Raw genomic sequence first — 19,406 nt, 5'->3', positions numbered from 1 at the left:
TCCTGGTCCCTTCAACTTTTTTAACAGACAGCAAGACTGTTTGGTTGACCAAGACATCATATCAACCCAACCGTATCAACAAGTGCTTGCGAGAAATTTTCTCGGTCTATTGTCGAGGTTTGTGACGTCACAACCAAGAAAAGTCGCGGATTAAGAGGCAACAATGGAATTATTTTTATGGAAACTCGAACGAGTGTTATGATGTCATAATAAAAAGTACGATTTTTAAATAATCATTATTGACGTCACTTTGTTGTCTGTCTTTGACGTAAACAACTGCAACAAAATTCTATCACGTGACGTCATCATAAGATTTCAAAAGTTTCGTCGCGCGTTCGCACGATGACGTCATAGTGCAGCGTTTGTCCGGGTATGTTTCCATCATACAATGCATTATGCTGCGATAATCATTGTATTGTGACGTAGGTATGATGTATCTTACAGTCGCCACCAGCCACTTCCCCACCCCACACGTGTGCAGTGAAGCGTCAAGACCCCTGTAATTATGAGCTTAAATTTATTTAAGTTAAGTTGGCCATAGTGAGGGAGCTGTGTGGACAAATTATTTGTGAGTGATCGGAACTTGAGTGACTTGTCCATGGTTGCCACTCCCATACCCACAGTCGAGTTGCTGAATCTATACAATGTTCGGGCCCATAACTTGCAATGGAATCTTTATTATTTCTATCGTTTTTTTTATACTAACGGTATACATATTAATGTAGTGGGGTAAGATGATACATGTTTTTATTCTCTTTTATGGCCTCATTTAGTAGAAAACAAAAAATAATTAAATAATAATGCATTGACTATGCTACACCAAAAGTCGATTTACTGGGATAGTGTTACAGACAGTATGCAAATATTAGGAGAAATTCATTTACTTTCCCGGAATTTTCGTACCGTTTTAACCCCCCACACTTTATGGATCAACAACTTCACTTCAAAATTCCCCGACCGTACGGGGATTTGCGTCACAATCACTGGTTACGTAATAATGACTCACCTGCACGTGTTGTTGACGCAATATCCGAACAGTTCCAGGCACGACGAGTATAATTTCTGGTTCAGCGAGTCTGGGCCCCATAAATTACCTCTGGGGCTAGGACAATCGTTATTATGACGACATAGAGTTCTGTAACAATGGAAGCTATGATAACATAAGTAACGTGAAGGTAATAAAAATTTAATCTGCTGCTTATTTAACGTTTTGTATAAGTTACCACGAAAGTAACTTTGTGAGTGTTATTTTCCTGCATGGCTGACAATTTGGATAACCCATTGGTGATTATTGGGCCGAAGCAACTGTCGTTGCCCAAGGACACACAATGGTATAGCAGCGTCAAGACTTGAACCAAGAGCCTTTGATTACGAAGCCAGCGCTCTAATTAGCATTTACAATGCATTGCCATCTAAAAATCGACAATATAAGATACCTGTACCTTGAGTATAGGGGCGACTCCCCATAAAATATCAACGAATCTGCATCAACCAGATGAATGTCGAGTAAATCGTTGTCAAAATAAAGATTCGAACCGGATACATCCTCCATGAAAATTCGGTCACGCTCGAATTGCGCAAAGAAACACGTGACCTACGAAAGATACGTCACACTTGCTGAATACGTAAGGATAAACATGTAACACCTCAGTTCTTTGGGCAAAATAATAAATCGTAACATGCCTTTTTCTTCCTATTACATCTTACAATCTGTGATAATCAGCTTTTCCCTTAGTAGTATTTATATTTGACGTGTTTTAACGACCGTAGTTTTGCTTCTAATTCCCTTTTTTTTTGCTATTTCATTTAAAGAAAAAGTACCAGAATTTATATGTTAAGTTTGATTACATTCATTGCAAATTAAACACAACCCACCTTAGCCACCCACGTAAGAGCAGCGAGTCCAGGGTTTGATTTCTTTTCCAACACTGAACGAAACGGTTCGCCAAAAAAGCAACTTGCGTTTAACCCCCTACCGGGGCAAATGGGTGACCCCTGCATGACCCTTGTCACTACATACGTCACACTGCTGTTTGTGACACAGGCGCCCAAGAGCCGGGGAACCCCCTTCCAGTGCAAACTTCGCAGAAGACGTAAATTGTCTACTTCCCTTAGGGCGGTACGGTATCTGTCATTTAATGATAACATCGATAACATGGTCACTTGGGTCATATAATACATTGAGTAACCAGCCATACCTGTTTTACCGTGTTACAATATGCAGGGTAGGCATAGTAAAATTAAACTTATAGTGTGCCCTAACTTTAAAAGAACCTTTACATGTGGTAAAAAATAAATAAAATGACACCACAGACTAAAACTGGTGGTTTTATCTTTATAGAAGAGGTCATGTTATCACCATACAAGGTAGCCCAACATATTGAGTACTTTTGTGCATACGTGATCTCCTTATCGCGTAGACATCATATACCCCGCTGACGTCATATGTATCAATGGCATCATTACATCATCGACGTCACATACCTCACTGACGTCACATATCTCAATGACGTTACATAACTCACATAGCATATCATATACACCAGTGACGTCATTACCCCAGTGACGTTATTGTCCCACCGACGTCATACACTCTACTTACCGATACAAACCACTGGCAGAGTTTGTATCTTCCCGACTGGCGAACTTGATGACGACATGGATTCTTTTTCTTTCGTTGTCGTAGATTGTTGCGAAATAAACGGCTCTGTTTCCATCGCTGTTTTCTTCACTGCAGGGAATAATGAGTCGGATAATTAAAAGTGGACTAACTGTCAGTTCATGGTTAAATAACCGCCAGCTTTAGGCCTAAACTAACTTTGACCTAAACCAGAGACTCAACATGGCATATACCGCGCCATAGAACTATACTTACCCAATTGGCAGTAAACAAAGAATATTTAGAGAAATATACACCCGTATTCTCACTACTCTAAAAAAGGTGCTTTTTTATTGTTGAAAAGACGATTATAAAATAACAGGATCCATCTTCCCACACAGTACTATAATATGTGGAACCCTAGTGGTTGACTTGCAGTCATTCCCGGCACAGTGATTGGAAAATACTTTGTTAGAATGCAACGCACTGATGGATCAAAAGAAACACCTAACAATTTCCGACTTTCGTTTTGTTAAATATTTACTTTAACCACAAACCCACTTAAACGTTCACCTGATTAGTTTGTATTAGAAGGATTAGAGAGGTTCGTTTACAAACATTTGTTGTAAGTCTACGATAAACTGTAAGTGTATCTTGGGCGTGGTGAGTATTACAACCGTTTCGTTATTCTAATTGCTAAGTAGTTATACCTTTTGCAATACTGTTACATATGTACGCTATATCTTTATCACAAGTATACAGCTTTTGGTAGTTGCTCCATACGGGGCTAGACCTTAGCCGGAACAACCAAAACTCATGTTAATTATTTAAACGACGTTCGGATAGTTGCAAAATACCTTAAACCCCAGCGTGCAATAAATTAAATTGGTATATTACTAACTTAAAGTTCAGGAAGCTCTGTTATTTAAAATGATTATTTATAAAGACTAAATAATTCGTTCGCCGTACTTTAATACCACTACAAAAAACATAAAACATTTTTCCCATTTTATTTAATGATAACAAGTCAAATCACCAACAAGAAGACCCTTACCGGAAAACTGATCTTTTGTCTTGTTTTATTCCTGTTAGAATGTTTGTAATATCCGTACAACTTAACCATTCGTTGTTTTCTTTTTGTTTTGTTAATTCCTTTGTTGGTATTTCTGTTTTAGCGACAGTTGTTGTCGTTTTTATTGTTGATATTGTCGTTGTTTGTGTTGATGTTGTTGTTTTTCTTGTTGATGTTGTCGTTGTTGTCATGTGCTTTGTTCTTGTTAAATTTACTTGTTGGGTTAGCAATTCTAGATTATTTGCCTCAACTGTATTCTCCCGAACACTTTGACTGGTTAGCGGTACAATCTTTACGTCATTTATATCTTGATAATGTTTTAATGACGACTTACATCCGTTTCCATTAAATTTCAACGTAACATACAAACAGAAAGTCATCATAAATAGAAATCTTAAAAAACTTTTTAAAATCCGGCATTTGTGTGCTCGACCAATCATTTTCCCTCATTCTTTTTGCGTCACAATAGCAATTACTGCCTTATAACCAAAAGTTTGCGCCATGTCTGTGTATACATTAAAACAAGTTAAACTAGCCTAAAGCATCTGCACAAAATTACTTGTAGGGCTAGAGGCCAAAATCCTATACACTGGAAGCGGAATCAAGTAGAACTCAATAATTAATGGTCCTGGGGAAGGAAAAACCTTTTGTTGCCGCTTTTGTTTCGCTGTATATAATTACACCCTGTAGCAAAACTTTAAAACTAACTTTATTACCACTAACTGCACATTAATCCTTGGTTCTTTGAGTTAGGCAACTCCTTTTAATCTTATTTGTTGCTTCTTCTTTTCCTTGGCGTGTCTAACGACTGTCGTTTAGACATTCAATACGTTTTTTTTCTTCCTACTAAAAATTTCTAAAAATCTGATCAAAACTTGATACTTAAAACGCATCCGAGTTACGTAAACATCTAATCTTTTGTAACCTAAAACCTAATTTCAAAACCTTGTTGGTTTTTGGGATTAGCAAGTTGTAACCTTAGCCTCGCTTACCAAGTGTCTGTGTGTACATGGACCTGCGTTGTAACACTACACAACACCCCAGGGCATGCAGTTACCGCAAGTGCGCTAAGACAGCAATTAGCAAAACAAAGATTCTGGAATTTATCAATTTCCGCTGAGCTGAGTCGAGTAATGTTTAATTGAAAGTCATCAAGTTAGGCTTAAGGTGTTGTGCAATGTTTAATCGTTTGTGAAAGCCGAAAGAATGTCATTAGTAATGACCTATAACGTACGGTAGTATCGTTTGCTTATTTATTTATTAGGAAAGTTGAAGGGCACCAAAGTCTAGAAAGAGGTGACTGTTATTAATGATTTAGGGGGTCGATATGTTTGGGTAAAATGGTTCATGTTTTCATTCTCCTTTTAGGTAACCCTATCGTCACTATACTAAAAGCGCGTTAATAACTGTAAAAAAGATAGGGAACTTGAGGTATTATGTGATTACGGTTTCCTTCCTACGTCATGGTGTTATGCAATGTTAAAACTTACCACGGGGCTGGCCAAGGGTGATAAAGCAGCGTTCAAGATACTGTTTGCAACAACTTTGCGTTTCCAGAACAGTATAGTATGATGGGGAAAAGCAGTATAGTATGATGGGGAAAAGTAGTATAGTATGATGGGGAAAGATGGGACACCTTTAGCACATAAAATCCAAACATCTTGATCGTACTTTAAACAATTAACGACGGTCTCTGGGAGTCGTAAGGACACGTTTTATTAATTCTTTAAATGTTTTTTGTTTACTCCCAAATGGGACGAAAAATAATGAAAAGGTGTCCCATCTTCCCCTATATCCTACTATATAATAGAAAACGCGTTGCAGCTTCGTCGATATATCCAGTTATGACAAAAGAATGCAATGATCGTGTCAATGAGAACGTGGTACGTAACAATAGCTGGACGACGACACGCATTCATTGCCGTCGGCGAGTGTTGGTCAGAATTTTAAATCAAAAAGTGGGCACTTTTACGAGTTTTTAAACAAGCCGGGAAGACTGCGAGGAATTTTGCTTGAAAGAGTTTTGTTTCAGTAACAGAATGTCTTTATAATGTACATCATATGGTTATGCTGTGACATGGGAAATAATTGCAATACCAGCCAGGTTGGGGCTTAAAAAAGAACGGTTTAGCCTTTTTTGAAAAGGGAAGTAAAAATAGCCCAACAGATCAATAGTGAACAACTCGGACGCTGAACAACATCGTGTGACGTCATCAAGTGTCTTTTCTGATGACGAAACATATTTAAAGCGAGCATAGTTGAACATTGGTTTTACAGACTATTAATCGAGCGATTTAAGCAGTGTATTTACACCAGAACAATCATTGTTTTGTGACTGGCATATTTATAATTAAATCCTGCGTTTTTAGGAAACAGTCTCGACAACCCCTTGTTCATTAACAGCAGGATAGAAAAATATTTCTAGAAAAAATCCGATTGTGACGTCCCCGGTTTGATTGTGACATGGTACAATGCAGCAATTACCCAACAACAGTTCGAAAAATTCGAGAATTATTTCTCGTTCTCGCGTTTACGTCGGTTTACTTCATGTACGAAGCTCATTGGACCGTAACGAACAAAATCACGTGCCTACGACGTCATCATCGTGACGTCATCGCGATTTCCGGCAGAGAAGATTTTGAACAGATCGAAAATGACGTTATTTTGGAGTATAAACAATTAAAAAACATCGTCAATGTTTCGAAATGGAGTTTAAACGATTGTTCACCGAGCGCTTGTACGCGAGTCATTTTATCGGGCTTCACTGAAGGTCTACAAAGTAAGTTGTGACGTAGGAATTGTATTTATGACGTGTCAATCTAGTGTTTAGCAACAATTTTTACGCTAGACTCTATTTGTACAGTAGTGTGGGGTAAGATGGACACAGTTAGCTCATATGCTGCTATGATCGTGCTTATTTAACAACGGTCTTTTAAGAGTCGTGAGAATGTGGTAAAATACTCTGTAAATATTCCTTGTTTTCTTCCAAATAGTAAAATAAAAACGAGTAAAAATATAGACCATCTTACCCCAACATATACCATATAATATTGTTTCCAATACAAAATACTTAATTTATTCAACAGACAAAACAACGACCATACAACCAACCAAACTTCGTTATAATCCGGCCACACCCAGCGCCAGGTGAGAAATTAGAAACTGCCAAAGAATTTTTAAATTCCTTATTTAATAACCGTAATTACTGCTCCAGTTTCCGAAGCCATGTCCGCTCATTATTGCGAGTTGGTCAATGGTTAAAGCACGGGTCTAACTACGCACTGAGAAACCATACGGTAAACGCTACGTCGTTTATATATAGGGTAAGATGGGAAACGTTTTTTTTTTTATAATTTCTCGTCCCGTTTCATAGTAAACAAATAATATTCAAGGAATTTTAAAACCACACCCTTACCACTCCCATTGAGCGTTGTTTTTTAAAACACGATCAGGATATTGGGTATTATGTGCTGAAGGTGTCTACCTTGTACCCCACAGAACTGTATCAATACAACTTTGGTAATATACGTCGTTAATAGATACCTTTTTTGATGGCGTTTCGCAAGTTCAGCTTTTCCAAAGCGTCGCAACGATATGTGTATCGGAACCCTACTTTTAGGCAATGTACTCCTCGTTTTTGTTGTATATTTTTAACTCTTCATAATTATCCTTTGGGCCATGGTTCAGCAAGTGTTTTAAAACGCGACGCAAATAAACTATTAGAAACCTTGTTGTATATAATCCAGTAACACTTCCTTGCCCTTCAGCGCAGGGACCAGGCTACTCAACTGTAGCCAGATTGCAGAATATTTTGATGACCCAGTCGCTATGAAGTTCGAGCCATACAAAGCCGACCAAATAAGGACTAAGCAAGGAATCCACGAGACGCATGGGATGCTGGTGTTCCCAAGTCGTACCAAGAAATACGTCATTACGTCCGAGGTAGAACATAGATATGTTATAAAACATGTTTTGTGGGGAGTTAAACTTTACGAAGAAGTCACTATATCATGCTTATAGTGGAGTGTGAATAAGCATATACATAACGTGTGGTTGGTTTGGTTATTTATGCCCCTATGGGTTGGAACTGAAGTGATTTATCCATGGTTGCCACTTCTATGTCCACAGTTTAGTTATCGAAGCTATTGCAGCGAACGCATGCTGTTATTACATTAACATTACCTAATGCGTATTCTGGAAATATACCAAACTTATTCAACCATCAGTTCGGATTGGGATCAATTAATGCATTTCGTAAAAACGCCCACTACTTAAGTATTCGACGCAAATCGAATTCACTTTGCCAAACCTGATAACCATTGATGGATACCATTATAATACATTAGTATGTACTTGCACATTGCAAGTTGTATTAACCCACATAGCCCTGCTTATATCGATTCTAGACAAGGGCTTGTTTTTAAATTAGATTTTTGAGAACTGTAAGTTAATTCAGATAACAAACGATTCATTTTATTATTGTAATCTATATGTCTAATGTATCTCACAACTACAGGGATATTGGAAACGTAACATAATTATTTACAAAATATCCAGGACGGCGTTTTGTGTTTTTTTTCCGCCTGAAATCAACGCCTTTTACGACTGTTGCAATATAGGTCTAACTTAACTTTAACTTAAAAACTTAAGACTGATATATAGTAGTGTGGGGGGATGGAACAGCTATAGCACATAATATTCAAATATTCTGATCATATTTTAAACATTAACAACGGTCTATGGGAGTCGTGAGGATACGGTTGTATCAACTTGTATGTTTCTTTGAACGTTCTTTGTTTACTATCAAATGGGACGAGAAAATGGAATGAAAAGTGTCCCATCTTCCCCCACCCTGCTATATGGTATAGTCTTGCATGTAGAAATTCGAGGCATAGTTTATCTTTGTGAAAACAAGGTACGTTTCTTGATTACGATATTACACAGGCCAAACGAAACACGACCGGATACAGGAAGCTGTACGAAATTTACGAGAAGCATATTGATCTTGGTATAAGACTGCCGGGCATACCAGAGTTATATGGAGCTTGTATTAATGAAAAATACGTTAGGCTTGTGACAAGATTTACCAAGGTAAGTTTATACTGTATGATATTGCAGGTTATGGTTTCAATGTTGCGCACACGGGTAAAAGTTAATTACAATGTTGCGCACACGGGTAAAATTAAATCACGATGTTGCGCACACGGGATACTAATTATTAAGGCTGCGAAATCGACACATTTGAGTATGACAAGATTGTTTATCGAAATCCCTTAAACTACCCAAGGCCAACTAGATAAGCAATACCTTTCGCGATAAGAAAATTGGGCAAACACGATTTAAATTAAAGTTTTTCGTATAATATTGCCGCATTTTGAATTATAATATTAAAGTCCATCAGTACTATGCATGCAAAGGTATAATCGTGTTATAACGCCTTTCATTAACGGCCAATGCGATAAATTGCCTACGTCATCAATCAACCACGTCATTCATTACTACGTCACCAGGGTCAGAAACTTTGCGCATCCGGACACGAAACCGAAGCGAATTACTCGGAGACGGATTGCTACAAACTTACAAAGTTACAGTTGAGTGAATAGTAACTTAAGTTTAAACGTTGATGTAACATTGGTTTCATATAGGGTGTTTCATGCTCATTGTAGAGTTAATATAAGTGCCTTCTTACCTATCAGAGAGATAGTGAATTCATACACCTCATGCTCACTGTCAAATTAAACATGGGTGTCTTATTATTTGCACCAGTTACACCTGGTGTATTCACACACCTCATGCTCACTGTCAAGTTAAACATGGGTGTCTTATTATATGCACCAGTTACACCTGGTGTATTCGTACACCTCCATGCTCACTGTCTATAGCTATCTATACTTGTTTCATAGCAATACATTGGCTTGTACTCACTATAAAGTTTTGGTCATCACTGTAATTAACAATTGTGCAACACTGCAGCAACTTGGTCCAGAGCAGAAGAGACAAAGTCCAACCTGTTTTATCGCTCATCCAAAGTGTCTTGTGCTTGTTTAGTGAGCTGGAACACAAACGATATTTCCTTCATGACGTGCATGGGTCACAGTTTTCCCTCAACCCCGATATGTCGGTAAGTTAATGTGAACATCTGTACAGAACAACATTGGTTATAGAGTTACAGTATATCCTAACTGGAAAATACAGCGTTCAAAGGTTAATGCGCCCAACATAACAGATATGCTGCTATATTAAATACTTGTAAGCGGATTCATGGTGTATGTATTGCTGAAACACTGGCATTCTGCTGTTGAAACAAAATAATCTACGGTAATTAACCAAGTTAAACAATGAGCTTCTAAACTGAAAGCGCTATTAACAAAATAAATAAAGTACGAAAACGGACTGTATTAGTACCATGCAGGTGCCCCAAGAACAACAGCCATGCAACAAAATGTGTTGCAAAACGACGCACACGCGGAGGCGTTTGTAATTATTAGTGATGCCATTCATTTATCGCATTAATTTTAAAGCTATACCAAATTGTCCCCATTTTGAATTTTATAAAAAAAGGAAACACCTTTTCAAACGACTTAAACATTAGAAATGTAGTGTGATGGGCAAGATGGCACGTTTTAGATCGCTTTTTACGAGTGTCCATTTGATTATCATTTGGCCACCATTAATTACAGTCCCAATTTCTCTATTACAGATAGTTGTGAACGACATGGACAACTTATTCCATCACGGTTCAAGAAATATATTCGGTGGGAGCATTTGTATTGATGATTCGCACTGTGCGGCACCTAGCGGCGGCAAATGGTCGAACACGTCAGCTAACCACGTGATATATTCTCCATGTCATGACGCTTCACCAGTGTGTGACGAAAACAAGTGAGTTTTATGACGTCAGCTATGAGTTTTCTAACCGTTGTTGCTACCAGGCATATTGTAATAAATAGGTAAACAGTTATTTTGTTAAAATCGTTACTTTTTGTTATACTAACATTTCGCCTGCCACACGGCGAGACATTAGGGTATAACTATTTGTTACGTCATATTCACAAAACATACGTCACAGATGCGCGGGATTCAACGCTTCACTGCATCTGTGTGGCGTCACGAGGTGGATGACGTCATTGGTTCTTAATCATCTGACACGCTTAAAAGAACGCATCCGATTGGTTCACGCTTTGGCGTTAGTATCCAATCCCCATCCTCGATTGCGTCACGTGGGCAGGGAGGCATGTGAGCAGGTTGGTAGAAAATCAAACATGCTGTGTTGATTTTGCAACAGGTGTCCACTGTCAATCAAAACCTTAAATTCATAGTACCTACACTAGCCATCCTTCAAACGACGATACCTATTTAGTAGGGTGGGGAAATATGGGACACCTTTTCTTTTCTTTTTCGACCCATTGGTAGTAAACAAAGAATTATCAAACCGTATCCTCACGACTTCCATAGACTGTGTTAATTGTTTAAAACACGATCAGAATATTTGGATATTATGTTCGAAAGGTGTCCCATCTTACCACACAGTACTATATACAAACCATATTCGCCAGCAACTAGACCCTCGCAGTCTTATACTCAATATTAACTAACCCATACCTCCTACTCCTTATTATAAACTAACCCCCTACATCCTAATCCTACAGCATTGAACTATTCGTCAGATTAGTTTAATCAAACACATGCATATACAAACACAAAGCTACCGCACATACATGGCTTCAAACTATGGTTAGGCGGTTCTGGTCTGGCCTTAACTAAAATACTAAACATTCCTCCTATATTTCCATTAGGTTACGGAGGCGCTTGAGAATTACAAATCAGACCCCGAAAAATCGGCAGCCGGCTACCACGTGGGGGCAGCAAAGAAGCCTAAGATTTGACGTCACACCGAACTACCTTAAAATTGTTCAGCTGAAAAAAGTTGTTGCACGTGCGATGTGACGTCATTTTGGATTCCTCCATTTGACGTCACGTTGTTCATTTATATCTTCAATAGCGTTTTACTGTATTTGTATTTTATACCTTGGGCGTTATTTTTATACTTCCGAATCGCGAAACTTTTGTAATAAAAAGATGTATACGTCCATTGTTTCAGTAAAATAGAAGAAAAAATGATTATGACGTCACAATCGTAAGAAAATTAAATTACGTTTTAACTTAAATACATGAATATGCGACTTAGTACTCTTCGCGTGGCAGGGGCAACCGCTGTCGTTATTTAACCTGGATGTTCTGTTTCATACACCTCCTGTTCTGTTTAAGCTATGAGCAGAGGGCTGCTGGTGCAATAAAAATATTTAGTGGGAAAATATTGGACAACTATTCTATCGTCCTATTTGGTAATCAGCAAACAACTTTCAAATAATTATGTATCCTTAATTCCTTACGAATTCCGTAGATCATGGTTAGTTTTCTAAAACACGAACAGGATGTTTAGATAATACATGCCAAAAGTGTCCCGTCTTTCCCCACCCAACTATAGATGTTTTGGGGTAATTTGGATCCCAGTTGGTTTATTTGGGAGCAACTATAAGAAGAAACACTTTGGCTTATTGTGTTTAGATTATGCACGATAAAGTTTATTTTAAATTAGGATTTTATTTAAAGAAGGTTTGAGCAGTAATCGCTAAACTAAACACAGTTTAAAAACAGAGTTACGAGCCGTGTATTTAAGAAAAGAACGAAAAGTTACAGAAAGAAATATTTTCTCGTATATGAGAAAGTGTGCCGTGTGTATGGGGTTCTTTAACTGGGGGAAGTACCGTAATGGGACTGATGCACTTCGAGATATACTAAGTCATGGAATCTTGTTTTGTGCTTTTTTACAAACAAACAAAACACAAGGAAAATGCGCACAGGATGATAAATGTGTGGTTTGGGGCCTAGAAAACAAATTTCGACCTATACAGAAGCGAAATGCAACAATTTGTCTTACAGGAATAAACATTCGTGCGGTGAGATTGCAACGAGTCAGTACAAAAAGAAAATATTTAAATTCACTGGATTTATACACTGGACGGAAAACTAAATAAACGTTGACGTTGGTCTATTGTAGCATATGTCATATTTTCGGTCATACACGCTGACCACGAACCTCCGCATATAACGAACATTTTGTTCACGCTGAAACTTTAAACAGTTTTAAAATAATAACAACAACTATGTTGGGGTACCTATATGCTTTGCACTACCATACACTAATGCGTTGTGGCTACAAGTTGTCGTCGTCGTATTTATAGGAAGGGAAAGAAATTGGGTTTCCGAAATCTTCTGGTTGCTGGTATTCGCTCATTCGTTTTCGTTTCTGTATCGTCCGGCTTACGATTATTGTTACAATGGATACAACCAACACCACAGCAAGGACAATAAGAACAATTTCTCCTATAGATAAAGTAAATTGTAAACGGTTATTTTAGAGTCGTTTTGGAACACATTTAATTCTGTAAATATTTTTTGGTTTTCTACCAAAAGAACGATAATACAACACACTGCTTTGCGTTTTATAAATAAAAATAAACCAAAAAATTTGCGACCAAACTTAAAATACAAAAATATTTTTTTAATTCATAAAAAAAACACGACGAACCTGTATTTGGCCGGTGGTTGACTGGTACGCCTGCATCGGGTTTCGGTGTGTTCGAAGCTGCAATATTAGTAAAAGGATTTAGCAAAAAGTTTAGAATGTCAGTAAAAGTTAAACTGTTTTTGTTCAATCGAAATTTAATATTTTACCTGTTGTTGCTGTTTCTGTGTTCGGTGTATTTTGTGTTGTTGTTGTTGTTGTAGTTGCTGCTGCTGCTGTTGTTGTTGCTGTAGTTGGTGGTGATGTGTTTTGTGTTGTTCTTGTATTAGGCGTTGTTGTTGTTGTTGATGTATTTCGTGTTGTTGCTGCTGTTGTTGTTGTTGCTGTTGTTCCTGTTGGTGCTGTTGTTGTTCCTGTTGTTGTTCCTGTTGGTGCCGTTGTTGTTCCTGTTGTTGTTCCTGTTGGTGCCGTTGTTGTTCCTGTTGGTGCTGTTGTTGTTCCTGTTGTTGGTGATGCTGTTGTTGTTGATGATGCTGTTGTTGTTGGTGATGTTGTTGTTCCTGTTGGTGCTGTTGTTGTTGGTGTTGTTGTTGTTGGTGTTGCTGTTGTTGCCGCTGCTGTTGTTGTTGATGATGTTGTTGGTGCTTCTGTAGTTGCCGCTGTTGTTATTGGTGGTGATAGCGCTTTTGTTTCTACAACAATATAATTAATATCAAAATTTTCTTATATAATAAAAATAACTCATAAGACTTACGGTAGAATGCACAAATTAAAACAAGTCCGAAAGCAACGATCCTGTTAAAGTTACTCAAGCAATACATTATCAATACCGGTATGTTGTTGCTCCGTTACCTTTCAAAGCCTAAGTTTCTGTTGAAATTGTTTGTTAAAGTTAAGTATAGCTTGTAAATTTGGTACGGGACTTAAATTACGTTGGGCATACACCGCGTACACGACTATTGTGGTAAAATATGCAATGCTTGCCAAGTTAAAAGGGTTACTGAGCGAAACTTTCATTCCATAAATGTCTTTGCTACGTCACAGAGTATATAATGACATTGTGAGAACGTGGCATCTGTTTGGTAACAATGCATGTGTCATGTAAATAATTGATGATTATTACAAAATAAAAACGAATAAATGTTTTCTGTATTTACAAGAATATGGCTAAATGGTACGAAAACGACGAACATTGTACCGGTTCACGGGATAAACGACTAACAGTGTACCGGTTCGTTGGATAAACGACGAACAGTGTACCGGTTCATGAGATAAACGACTAACAGTGTCTATATACCAACACCTTCCGCGTGTAAAAACACCCACTATCCGTAACAATTTCTACACAAGAGTTTCATACAGTAACGCGTACATAAACTAAACGTATTATATTCTTCTGCTGTTACTAGCAGATGTAATTCTAAAGACTGATCTTCTGTCATGAAAAATTAACGTTTTTTTTAAACAAAATTCCGCCTGTCATCAAAAAAAGACTTCGTCTGACTTACGGTTGAGATCAGTTTTGGAAAATTACGTTTTCGTGCACTTTTTCTGCAGTTGCAACTTGTGTACTAATTGTTAATTAAACAGCAAATGCTAAACATAAGTTGTTTGTTTGTTGCTTAATGTCCAGTAACAACTAATTGCTATCTAAACAATCTTATCCTTTTAGCGTCCTAACGACTATTGTTTCACAAATATACTGCCTTTCTTTTTTATCTCAAAATAGACAAATACAAGTTGTGAAAGTAATTTCAATAAACTGTATGCAATTGTAATTCGTCGCAAAGCAAGCATTAAAGTGACTTATACAAGCAAGCATTACAGTGACTTATATATGCCTATACAACACGTAATAGTTCTGATGAGCCTTATATTTAATGCAATCGGAATCGGAATCACGGGAAACTGAATGATAAACCCCAAGCTACCGCTGGTCTTTTACCCAACATAGAGCCATCATTACACCCCGGTAGCTTCCAAACCCATACACGTGTGTGGCGTATACTAACTTCGTATCGAATACACGCGTAGTGCTCTTATGGCTAAATAAACAGGACCAGTAGCGCTTCTCATGGCCTACTAAATATATAGTAGGATGGGGCACCTTTTCATTCTATTTTCTCGTTTCATTTGGTAGTAAACAGAAAAAACACTCTCCAAGAATTTTTAAAACGGATCCCAACGACTCCCATAGACCATTGTTAACTGTTTAAAACACGATCAGGATAATGGGATATTATGTGCTAAAGGTGTCCCGTCTCCCCCCATCCAACTATATCTTGTAATAGAACATAGTTTTAACTTCTTATTAATCTGCTTAATAACGGCGACTTAAACGTTGGTAATGCAATTTCCGAAACTACATTTACTAATAACTTTGTAGGTATAAAATTGATTCAAATATTGGCTGAAGTATATGAGAAGCACATACGACCTGCCAAAAGGCTAGAGCTTAGTTCTATTATTCGCTGCTCGTAACAACTAAGTGATATCTAAACAATCTTATCGTTTTAGCGTCCTAACGAGTATCGTTTCACGAATATACTGCCTTTCTTTTTCACCTTAAAATAGACAAATACAAGTTGTGAAAGTGATTTCAATAAACTGTATGTAATTGTAAAGGCTAGAACTGAGTTCTATTATCCGCTGCGCGTATAAGGAATGTCACATAAACTAAACGCATAAACTTGTCATAAACTAAACATTAACTTAAGTAGCTGTCCTGCTTCTCGCGGTCAAGTGATACCATTGTTGTAAACAATCCTTGAACAACCGGTTTGTAGAACTTATAAAACGACTTTATGTCGTCACAACCCTCAACAAACAGAGGCAAGTTGAGAGATCACATTAGCCATTATGTCGTCACACTACGGGAAGCCGACGCTCTTCTTTTAGCTTCCGACCCATTAACTGTGATGGCTATTGTTTTATGCATATTATATATAATACTGTGGGGTAAGATGGGCACCGTTAGCTCATAATACCCCGTATTTCCTAATCGTGTTTTTAACAATTACCAAAGCTTTTTTAAGAGTCGTGATGATACGGTGAACAAAAAACTCTGTAAATATTCAATATTAATTATTTAGTCGGTCAAGTAATAGAGTGCAAACATGGGCCATCTTACCCCAACCTACTATATATTCTAAAACTTCTCAACGCGAAATACAACAAAACGAACTGTGATGTCATAATCAAGAACGCACCTACGTAACAATGCTTCACTGTAGCAAAACAAACAGGCGTTCCCAATCGCAAATACTTGTCTACTTGGAAGAAGCAGCTACTTCAACAATTACCTACTATGACGTCACACCAATTTCGATAGTATAACATAACCTATTAATTACAATCGCGATTGTGAAATTAATTAAAACAGCGAAAAAAATTCAATAAGCAAGAAAATAAAAGTTTTACCTGCAGGTAAAAGCTGCTTTAAGAGCTAAATAAAGACAAATCTGGCAAACCCTTGAATAGTATATTCCATTTCACGATACGTCTGTTATGGTGAAATGGTAACATTGCGTATGACCCCCGGCTATCTACGACGTGTTGTATTAATTATTCAGAAGAGTAAAAGCAACTAAATTGAAATATCTTCCGTGACGTAACAGACGTTACAGTGACGAACAATAACATCTATGAGCTAAATATCTTAACAAACAGGAAGGGCGAAGGATAATGGAAACGCGCGAGACACTCCATTAATAATAGATTGCGGGAAATTTATTGCGCTTAGATATCGATTAAAACGTTAACTGCAACAACGTTTAATCTTTATAAAACACATATTTGTAAGCTTGATGCAATTGCTGTTACTAGCATTGTAAGGTCTGGTGTATATCTAATACTGTGACTGCCTTCACAACTTCGCTGGTACAACAAACGAACAAAACGTTCGCCGACTAAACCAACACTGTAGGCTGAATGACGTTTGTCACGCTTGAGCAGGCAACGTGCGCCACGAAGAAGACGCTCGACACGTGATTGTGACGACGCTTGGTCGCTCTGTGACGTAACATAGTAAACGTGTTCCCGTTGTTGAGTTTCTAGAAGTTTTGTCTTGACAATGAACGACTTTATGGATGCAACTAAAAGCAAGAGGTATACGAAAACACCCATGTTATAACTCGACAGTGAGCATGAAGTGTATGAATACACCATGTGTGTATGGCCTATTAGAAGACACCCATGTTATAAATCGACAGTGAGCATGAAGTGCATAAATACACCATACGTGTCTGATGTATAAGAAGACTACCATGTTATAACTTGACAGTAAGCTTGAGGCCTTAGTCACAAAACAAGAGCATTTCATTCTCGTTACGTCATCCCGTCCCACACACATGTTCGATTCTTCATTATTGAAGCCGGGGATTTTCCTCAAGGCGCAAGAATCGTTGCAGATGAGTGGAGCGGTGACGTAAGACTTGTGTTGCACGAGCGCCACCCTACGGGGCAATAAATTAAAATTTATTGTCTCAATAAATGTTTAATATTTGTCGATGTTAGCGCCTTTGCGGTATTACCACACTTAAAGCTGAAAATTTTTCATTTGTCCTTTATATCCTGGGTGGGAGCTTAAGTCGCTTTTCCATGTTTGCCTTCTGTGCCCACAGTAAATTTGCTGAAGCTATTGCAGTGTGTGGATAAGCAGACGTGACTTTTGGTTGGTTTGGTCATTTATATCCTCATTGGTGGGAATTTGAATTATCCATGTTTGCCACTCCAATACCCACAGTCGATTTACTGAAGCTATTGCAGAGTGTGGAAAAACAGGCATGACTTTTGGTCGATTTAGTCATTTATATTCTCATGGGAGAACAATTCAATACTCGTCATCACAGAGACAAACAAAAATTACATTAAGCAGTTTAGGTGATGCCAGCTAATAAATATTAGTTACAGAATTCAAATTATATGGGTGAGCGCATATTAGTTTAAAAATGGTTACCTGTTTTCCGTGAGGTTCGTTTCGCTACAGTGCTGGTAACTAAGATGATTACCATCGACCGACCAATACGTACCCGGCATCGAACAAAAGGAAACCCCTATTCAGAGCGTGAACGGTCACGCTACACTCTTATTTGAAATCTCTTGCACACTACAGTGAGAGCAGGCTGTGTAAAAGCAAATAAAGTTCATAGAAGTTGTTAGTAAGCGGTGATGTATGAAAATAACAAGTGGTATATATCAAGATTTGTAATATTATGTATTAAGAAGCAGAAAATATGGTCAAGTAAACCGTTATAAAACTTGTTTTGCGTTGCTGTAAGCTCAGTTATACGCGTTTACCTGTGCGCCATTCAATACAGGTAGCCTTTAGTTTACAAAGGGGCTATTTTGGAATGTAGGTTTTGTGTACAAAGCGGTTAGGTAGTATCAGTAAGAAACATAACCAGTTGACTTGTAAAAGGAATCACTTAAGTGCTAAACATATGGTACATTAATGCCCGTTGTGTAATGTTTTATCTTTAACCATTTTATACAACGCCAGAATCCGAAACCAGCGATTAAACAAACCTTTTAATATTTGCTTAGCCCTTTAGTAACGGCTTTCTTTAGCTTTTGGTTTAAGATTGTTAATAACTATGTGGGGCATTGTAAACCATTGAAGCGAGGCAGCTACACCCACTGTAGTGAAAGGTTGGGGCTGTTTTGTCCCAAAATGTAAGTCAGTTTGGGCATGGAGTTGGTCAAATGTTACTTTGTATGTAAGAACCATAGGTGTCTTCAAATAGGTATGGAACGGTATTGTAATGTAACTTTTACTACATACAGGGCTAAGCATGAATGCATGAATACACCACGTGTCATTAAAGTGTTTCCGCCTGTGCAATGCTATCAATATATCAGTCTAGGTCTGTACTGAGATTATAGAGACGTCTTGCTTCCTATACTTCTTTAGTTAGTTTCTATGCTGTGTTTCTATTGGTTTTACGCGCGCATATGAAAGACGACGTAGCCTAGCTTATACATTATAGATGAGTGCAGGGAAATGCGTGGAAATGTAATCTATGTTGTACATTTATTGTATTGATATGATTAATATAGGAAATGGTATGGTAGGTATTGATGTATTGTATATTAGACAGCATAGTTAGTTTTAAGGGCTACTCTGGTGGTTTTAATTCATGATGGATGTAGCACAAGAGTACTTCTGCAGAATAGATTATGTTGGCTGACCGATATCACCATTCAAG

General features: G+C 37.7%; 3 protein-coding genes and 1 long non-coding RNA gene across 5 annotated transcripts; 1 reads left to right on the top strand and 3 right to left on the bottom strand.

The window, feature by feature from the left end:
* Window positions 1–83: 83 nt before the first annotated feature.
* Window positions 84–9,614, bottom strand: LOC100181781. 2 transcript variants are annotated; one of them, XM_026833641.1, is made up of 7 exons: window positions 9,597–9,614; window positions 3,654–4,176; window positions 2,603–2,731; window positions 1,876–2,128; window positions 1,443–1,594; window positions 1,007–1,135; window positions 84–497 (listed from the first exon to the last, which is right to left on the bottom strand). In XM_026833641.1, exons 2-7 carry the CDS (start codon window positions 4,109–4,111, stop codon window positions 293–295), a joined length of 1,326 nt encoding a protein of 441 aa, XP_026689442.1. In that variant the 5' UTR covers window positions 4,112–4,176; window positions 9,597–9,614; the 3' UTR covers window positions 84–292. The 2 variants fall into 2 exon arrangements, with proteins under 2 accessions (XP_026689442.1, XP_002127696.1); XM_002127660.4 differs by lacking the exon at window positions 9,597–9,614 and having other exon boundaries at window positions 3,654–4,187.
* LOC100184164 lies at window positions 6,040–11,764 on the top strand. Its single transcript, XM_002127609.4, has 9 exons — window positions 6,040–6,450; window positions 6,758–6,818; window positions 7,439–7,613; window positions 8,616–8,762; window positions 9,182–9,261; window positions 9,645–9,792; window positions 10,372–10,553; window positions 10,741–10,915; window positions 11,468–11,764. The coding sequence occupies exons 1-9, from the start codon at window positions 6,135–6,137 to the stop codon at window positions 11,555–11,557; spliced, it is 1,374 nt and encodes a 457-aa protein (XP_002127645.1). The 5' UTR covers window positions 6,040–6,134; the 3' UTR covers window positions 11,558–11,764.
* Window positions 11,765–12,255: 491 nt separating this feature from the next.
* Window positions 12,256–14,285, bottom strand: LOC100186539 (integumentary mucin C.1). Its single transcript, XM_002127537.4, has 4 exons — window positions 13,955–14,285; window positions 13,410–13,892; window positions 13,264–13,320; window positions 12,256–13,058 (listed from the first exon to the last, which is right to left on the bottom strand). The coding sequence occupies exons 1-4, from the start codon at window positions 14,019–14,021 to the stop codon at window positions 12,889–12,891; spliced, it is 777 nt and encodes a 258-aa protein (XP_002127573.1). The 5' UTR covers window positions 14,022–14,285; the 3' UTR covers window positions 12,256–12,888.
* Window positions 14,286–17,464: 3,179 nt separating this feature from the next.
* LOC113474087 lies at window positions 17,465–18,600 on the bottom strand. Its single transcript, XR_003395751.1, has 2 exons — window positions 18,158–18,600; window positions 17,465–17,654 (listed from the first exon to the last, which is right to left on the bottom strand). It is a non-coding gene; the product is annotated as an uncharacterized LOC113474087 (long non-coding RNA).
* Window positions 18,601–19,406: the final 806 nt, after the last annotated feature.

This window comes from Ciona intestinalis, chromosome 3 (genome assembly GCF_000224145.3).
Source record: "Ciona intestinalis chromosome 3, KH, whole genome shotgun sequence".
In the NCBI taxonomy this organism is placed as follows: domain Eukaryota; kingdom Metazoa; phylum Chordata; class Ascidiacea; order Phlebobranchia; family Cionidae; genus Ciona; species Ciona intestinalis.
Note: the sequence above shows the minus strand (reverse complement) of the source record. Positions and strands in the feature narration are given on the sequence as shown.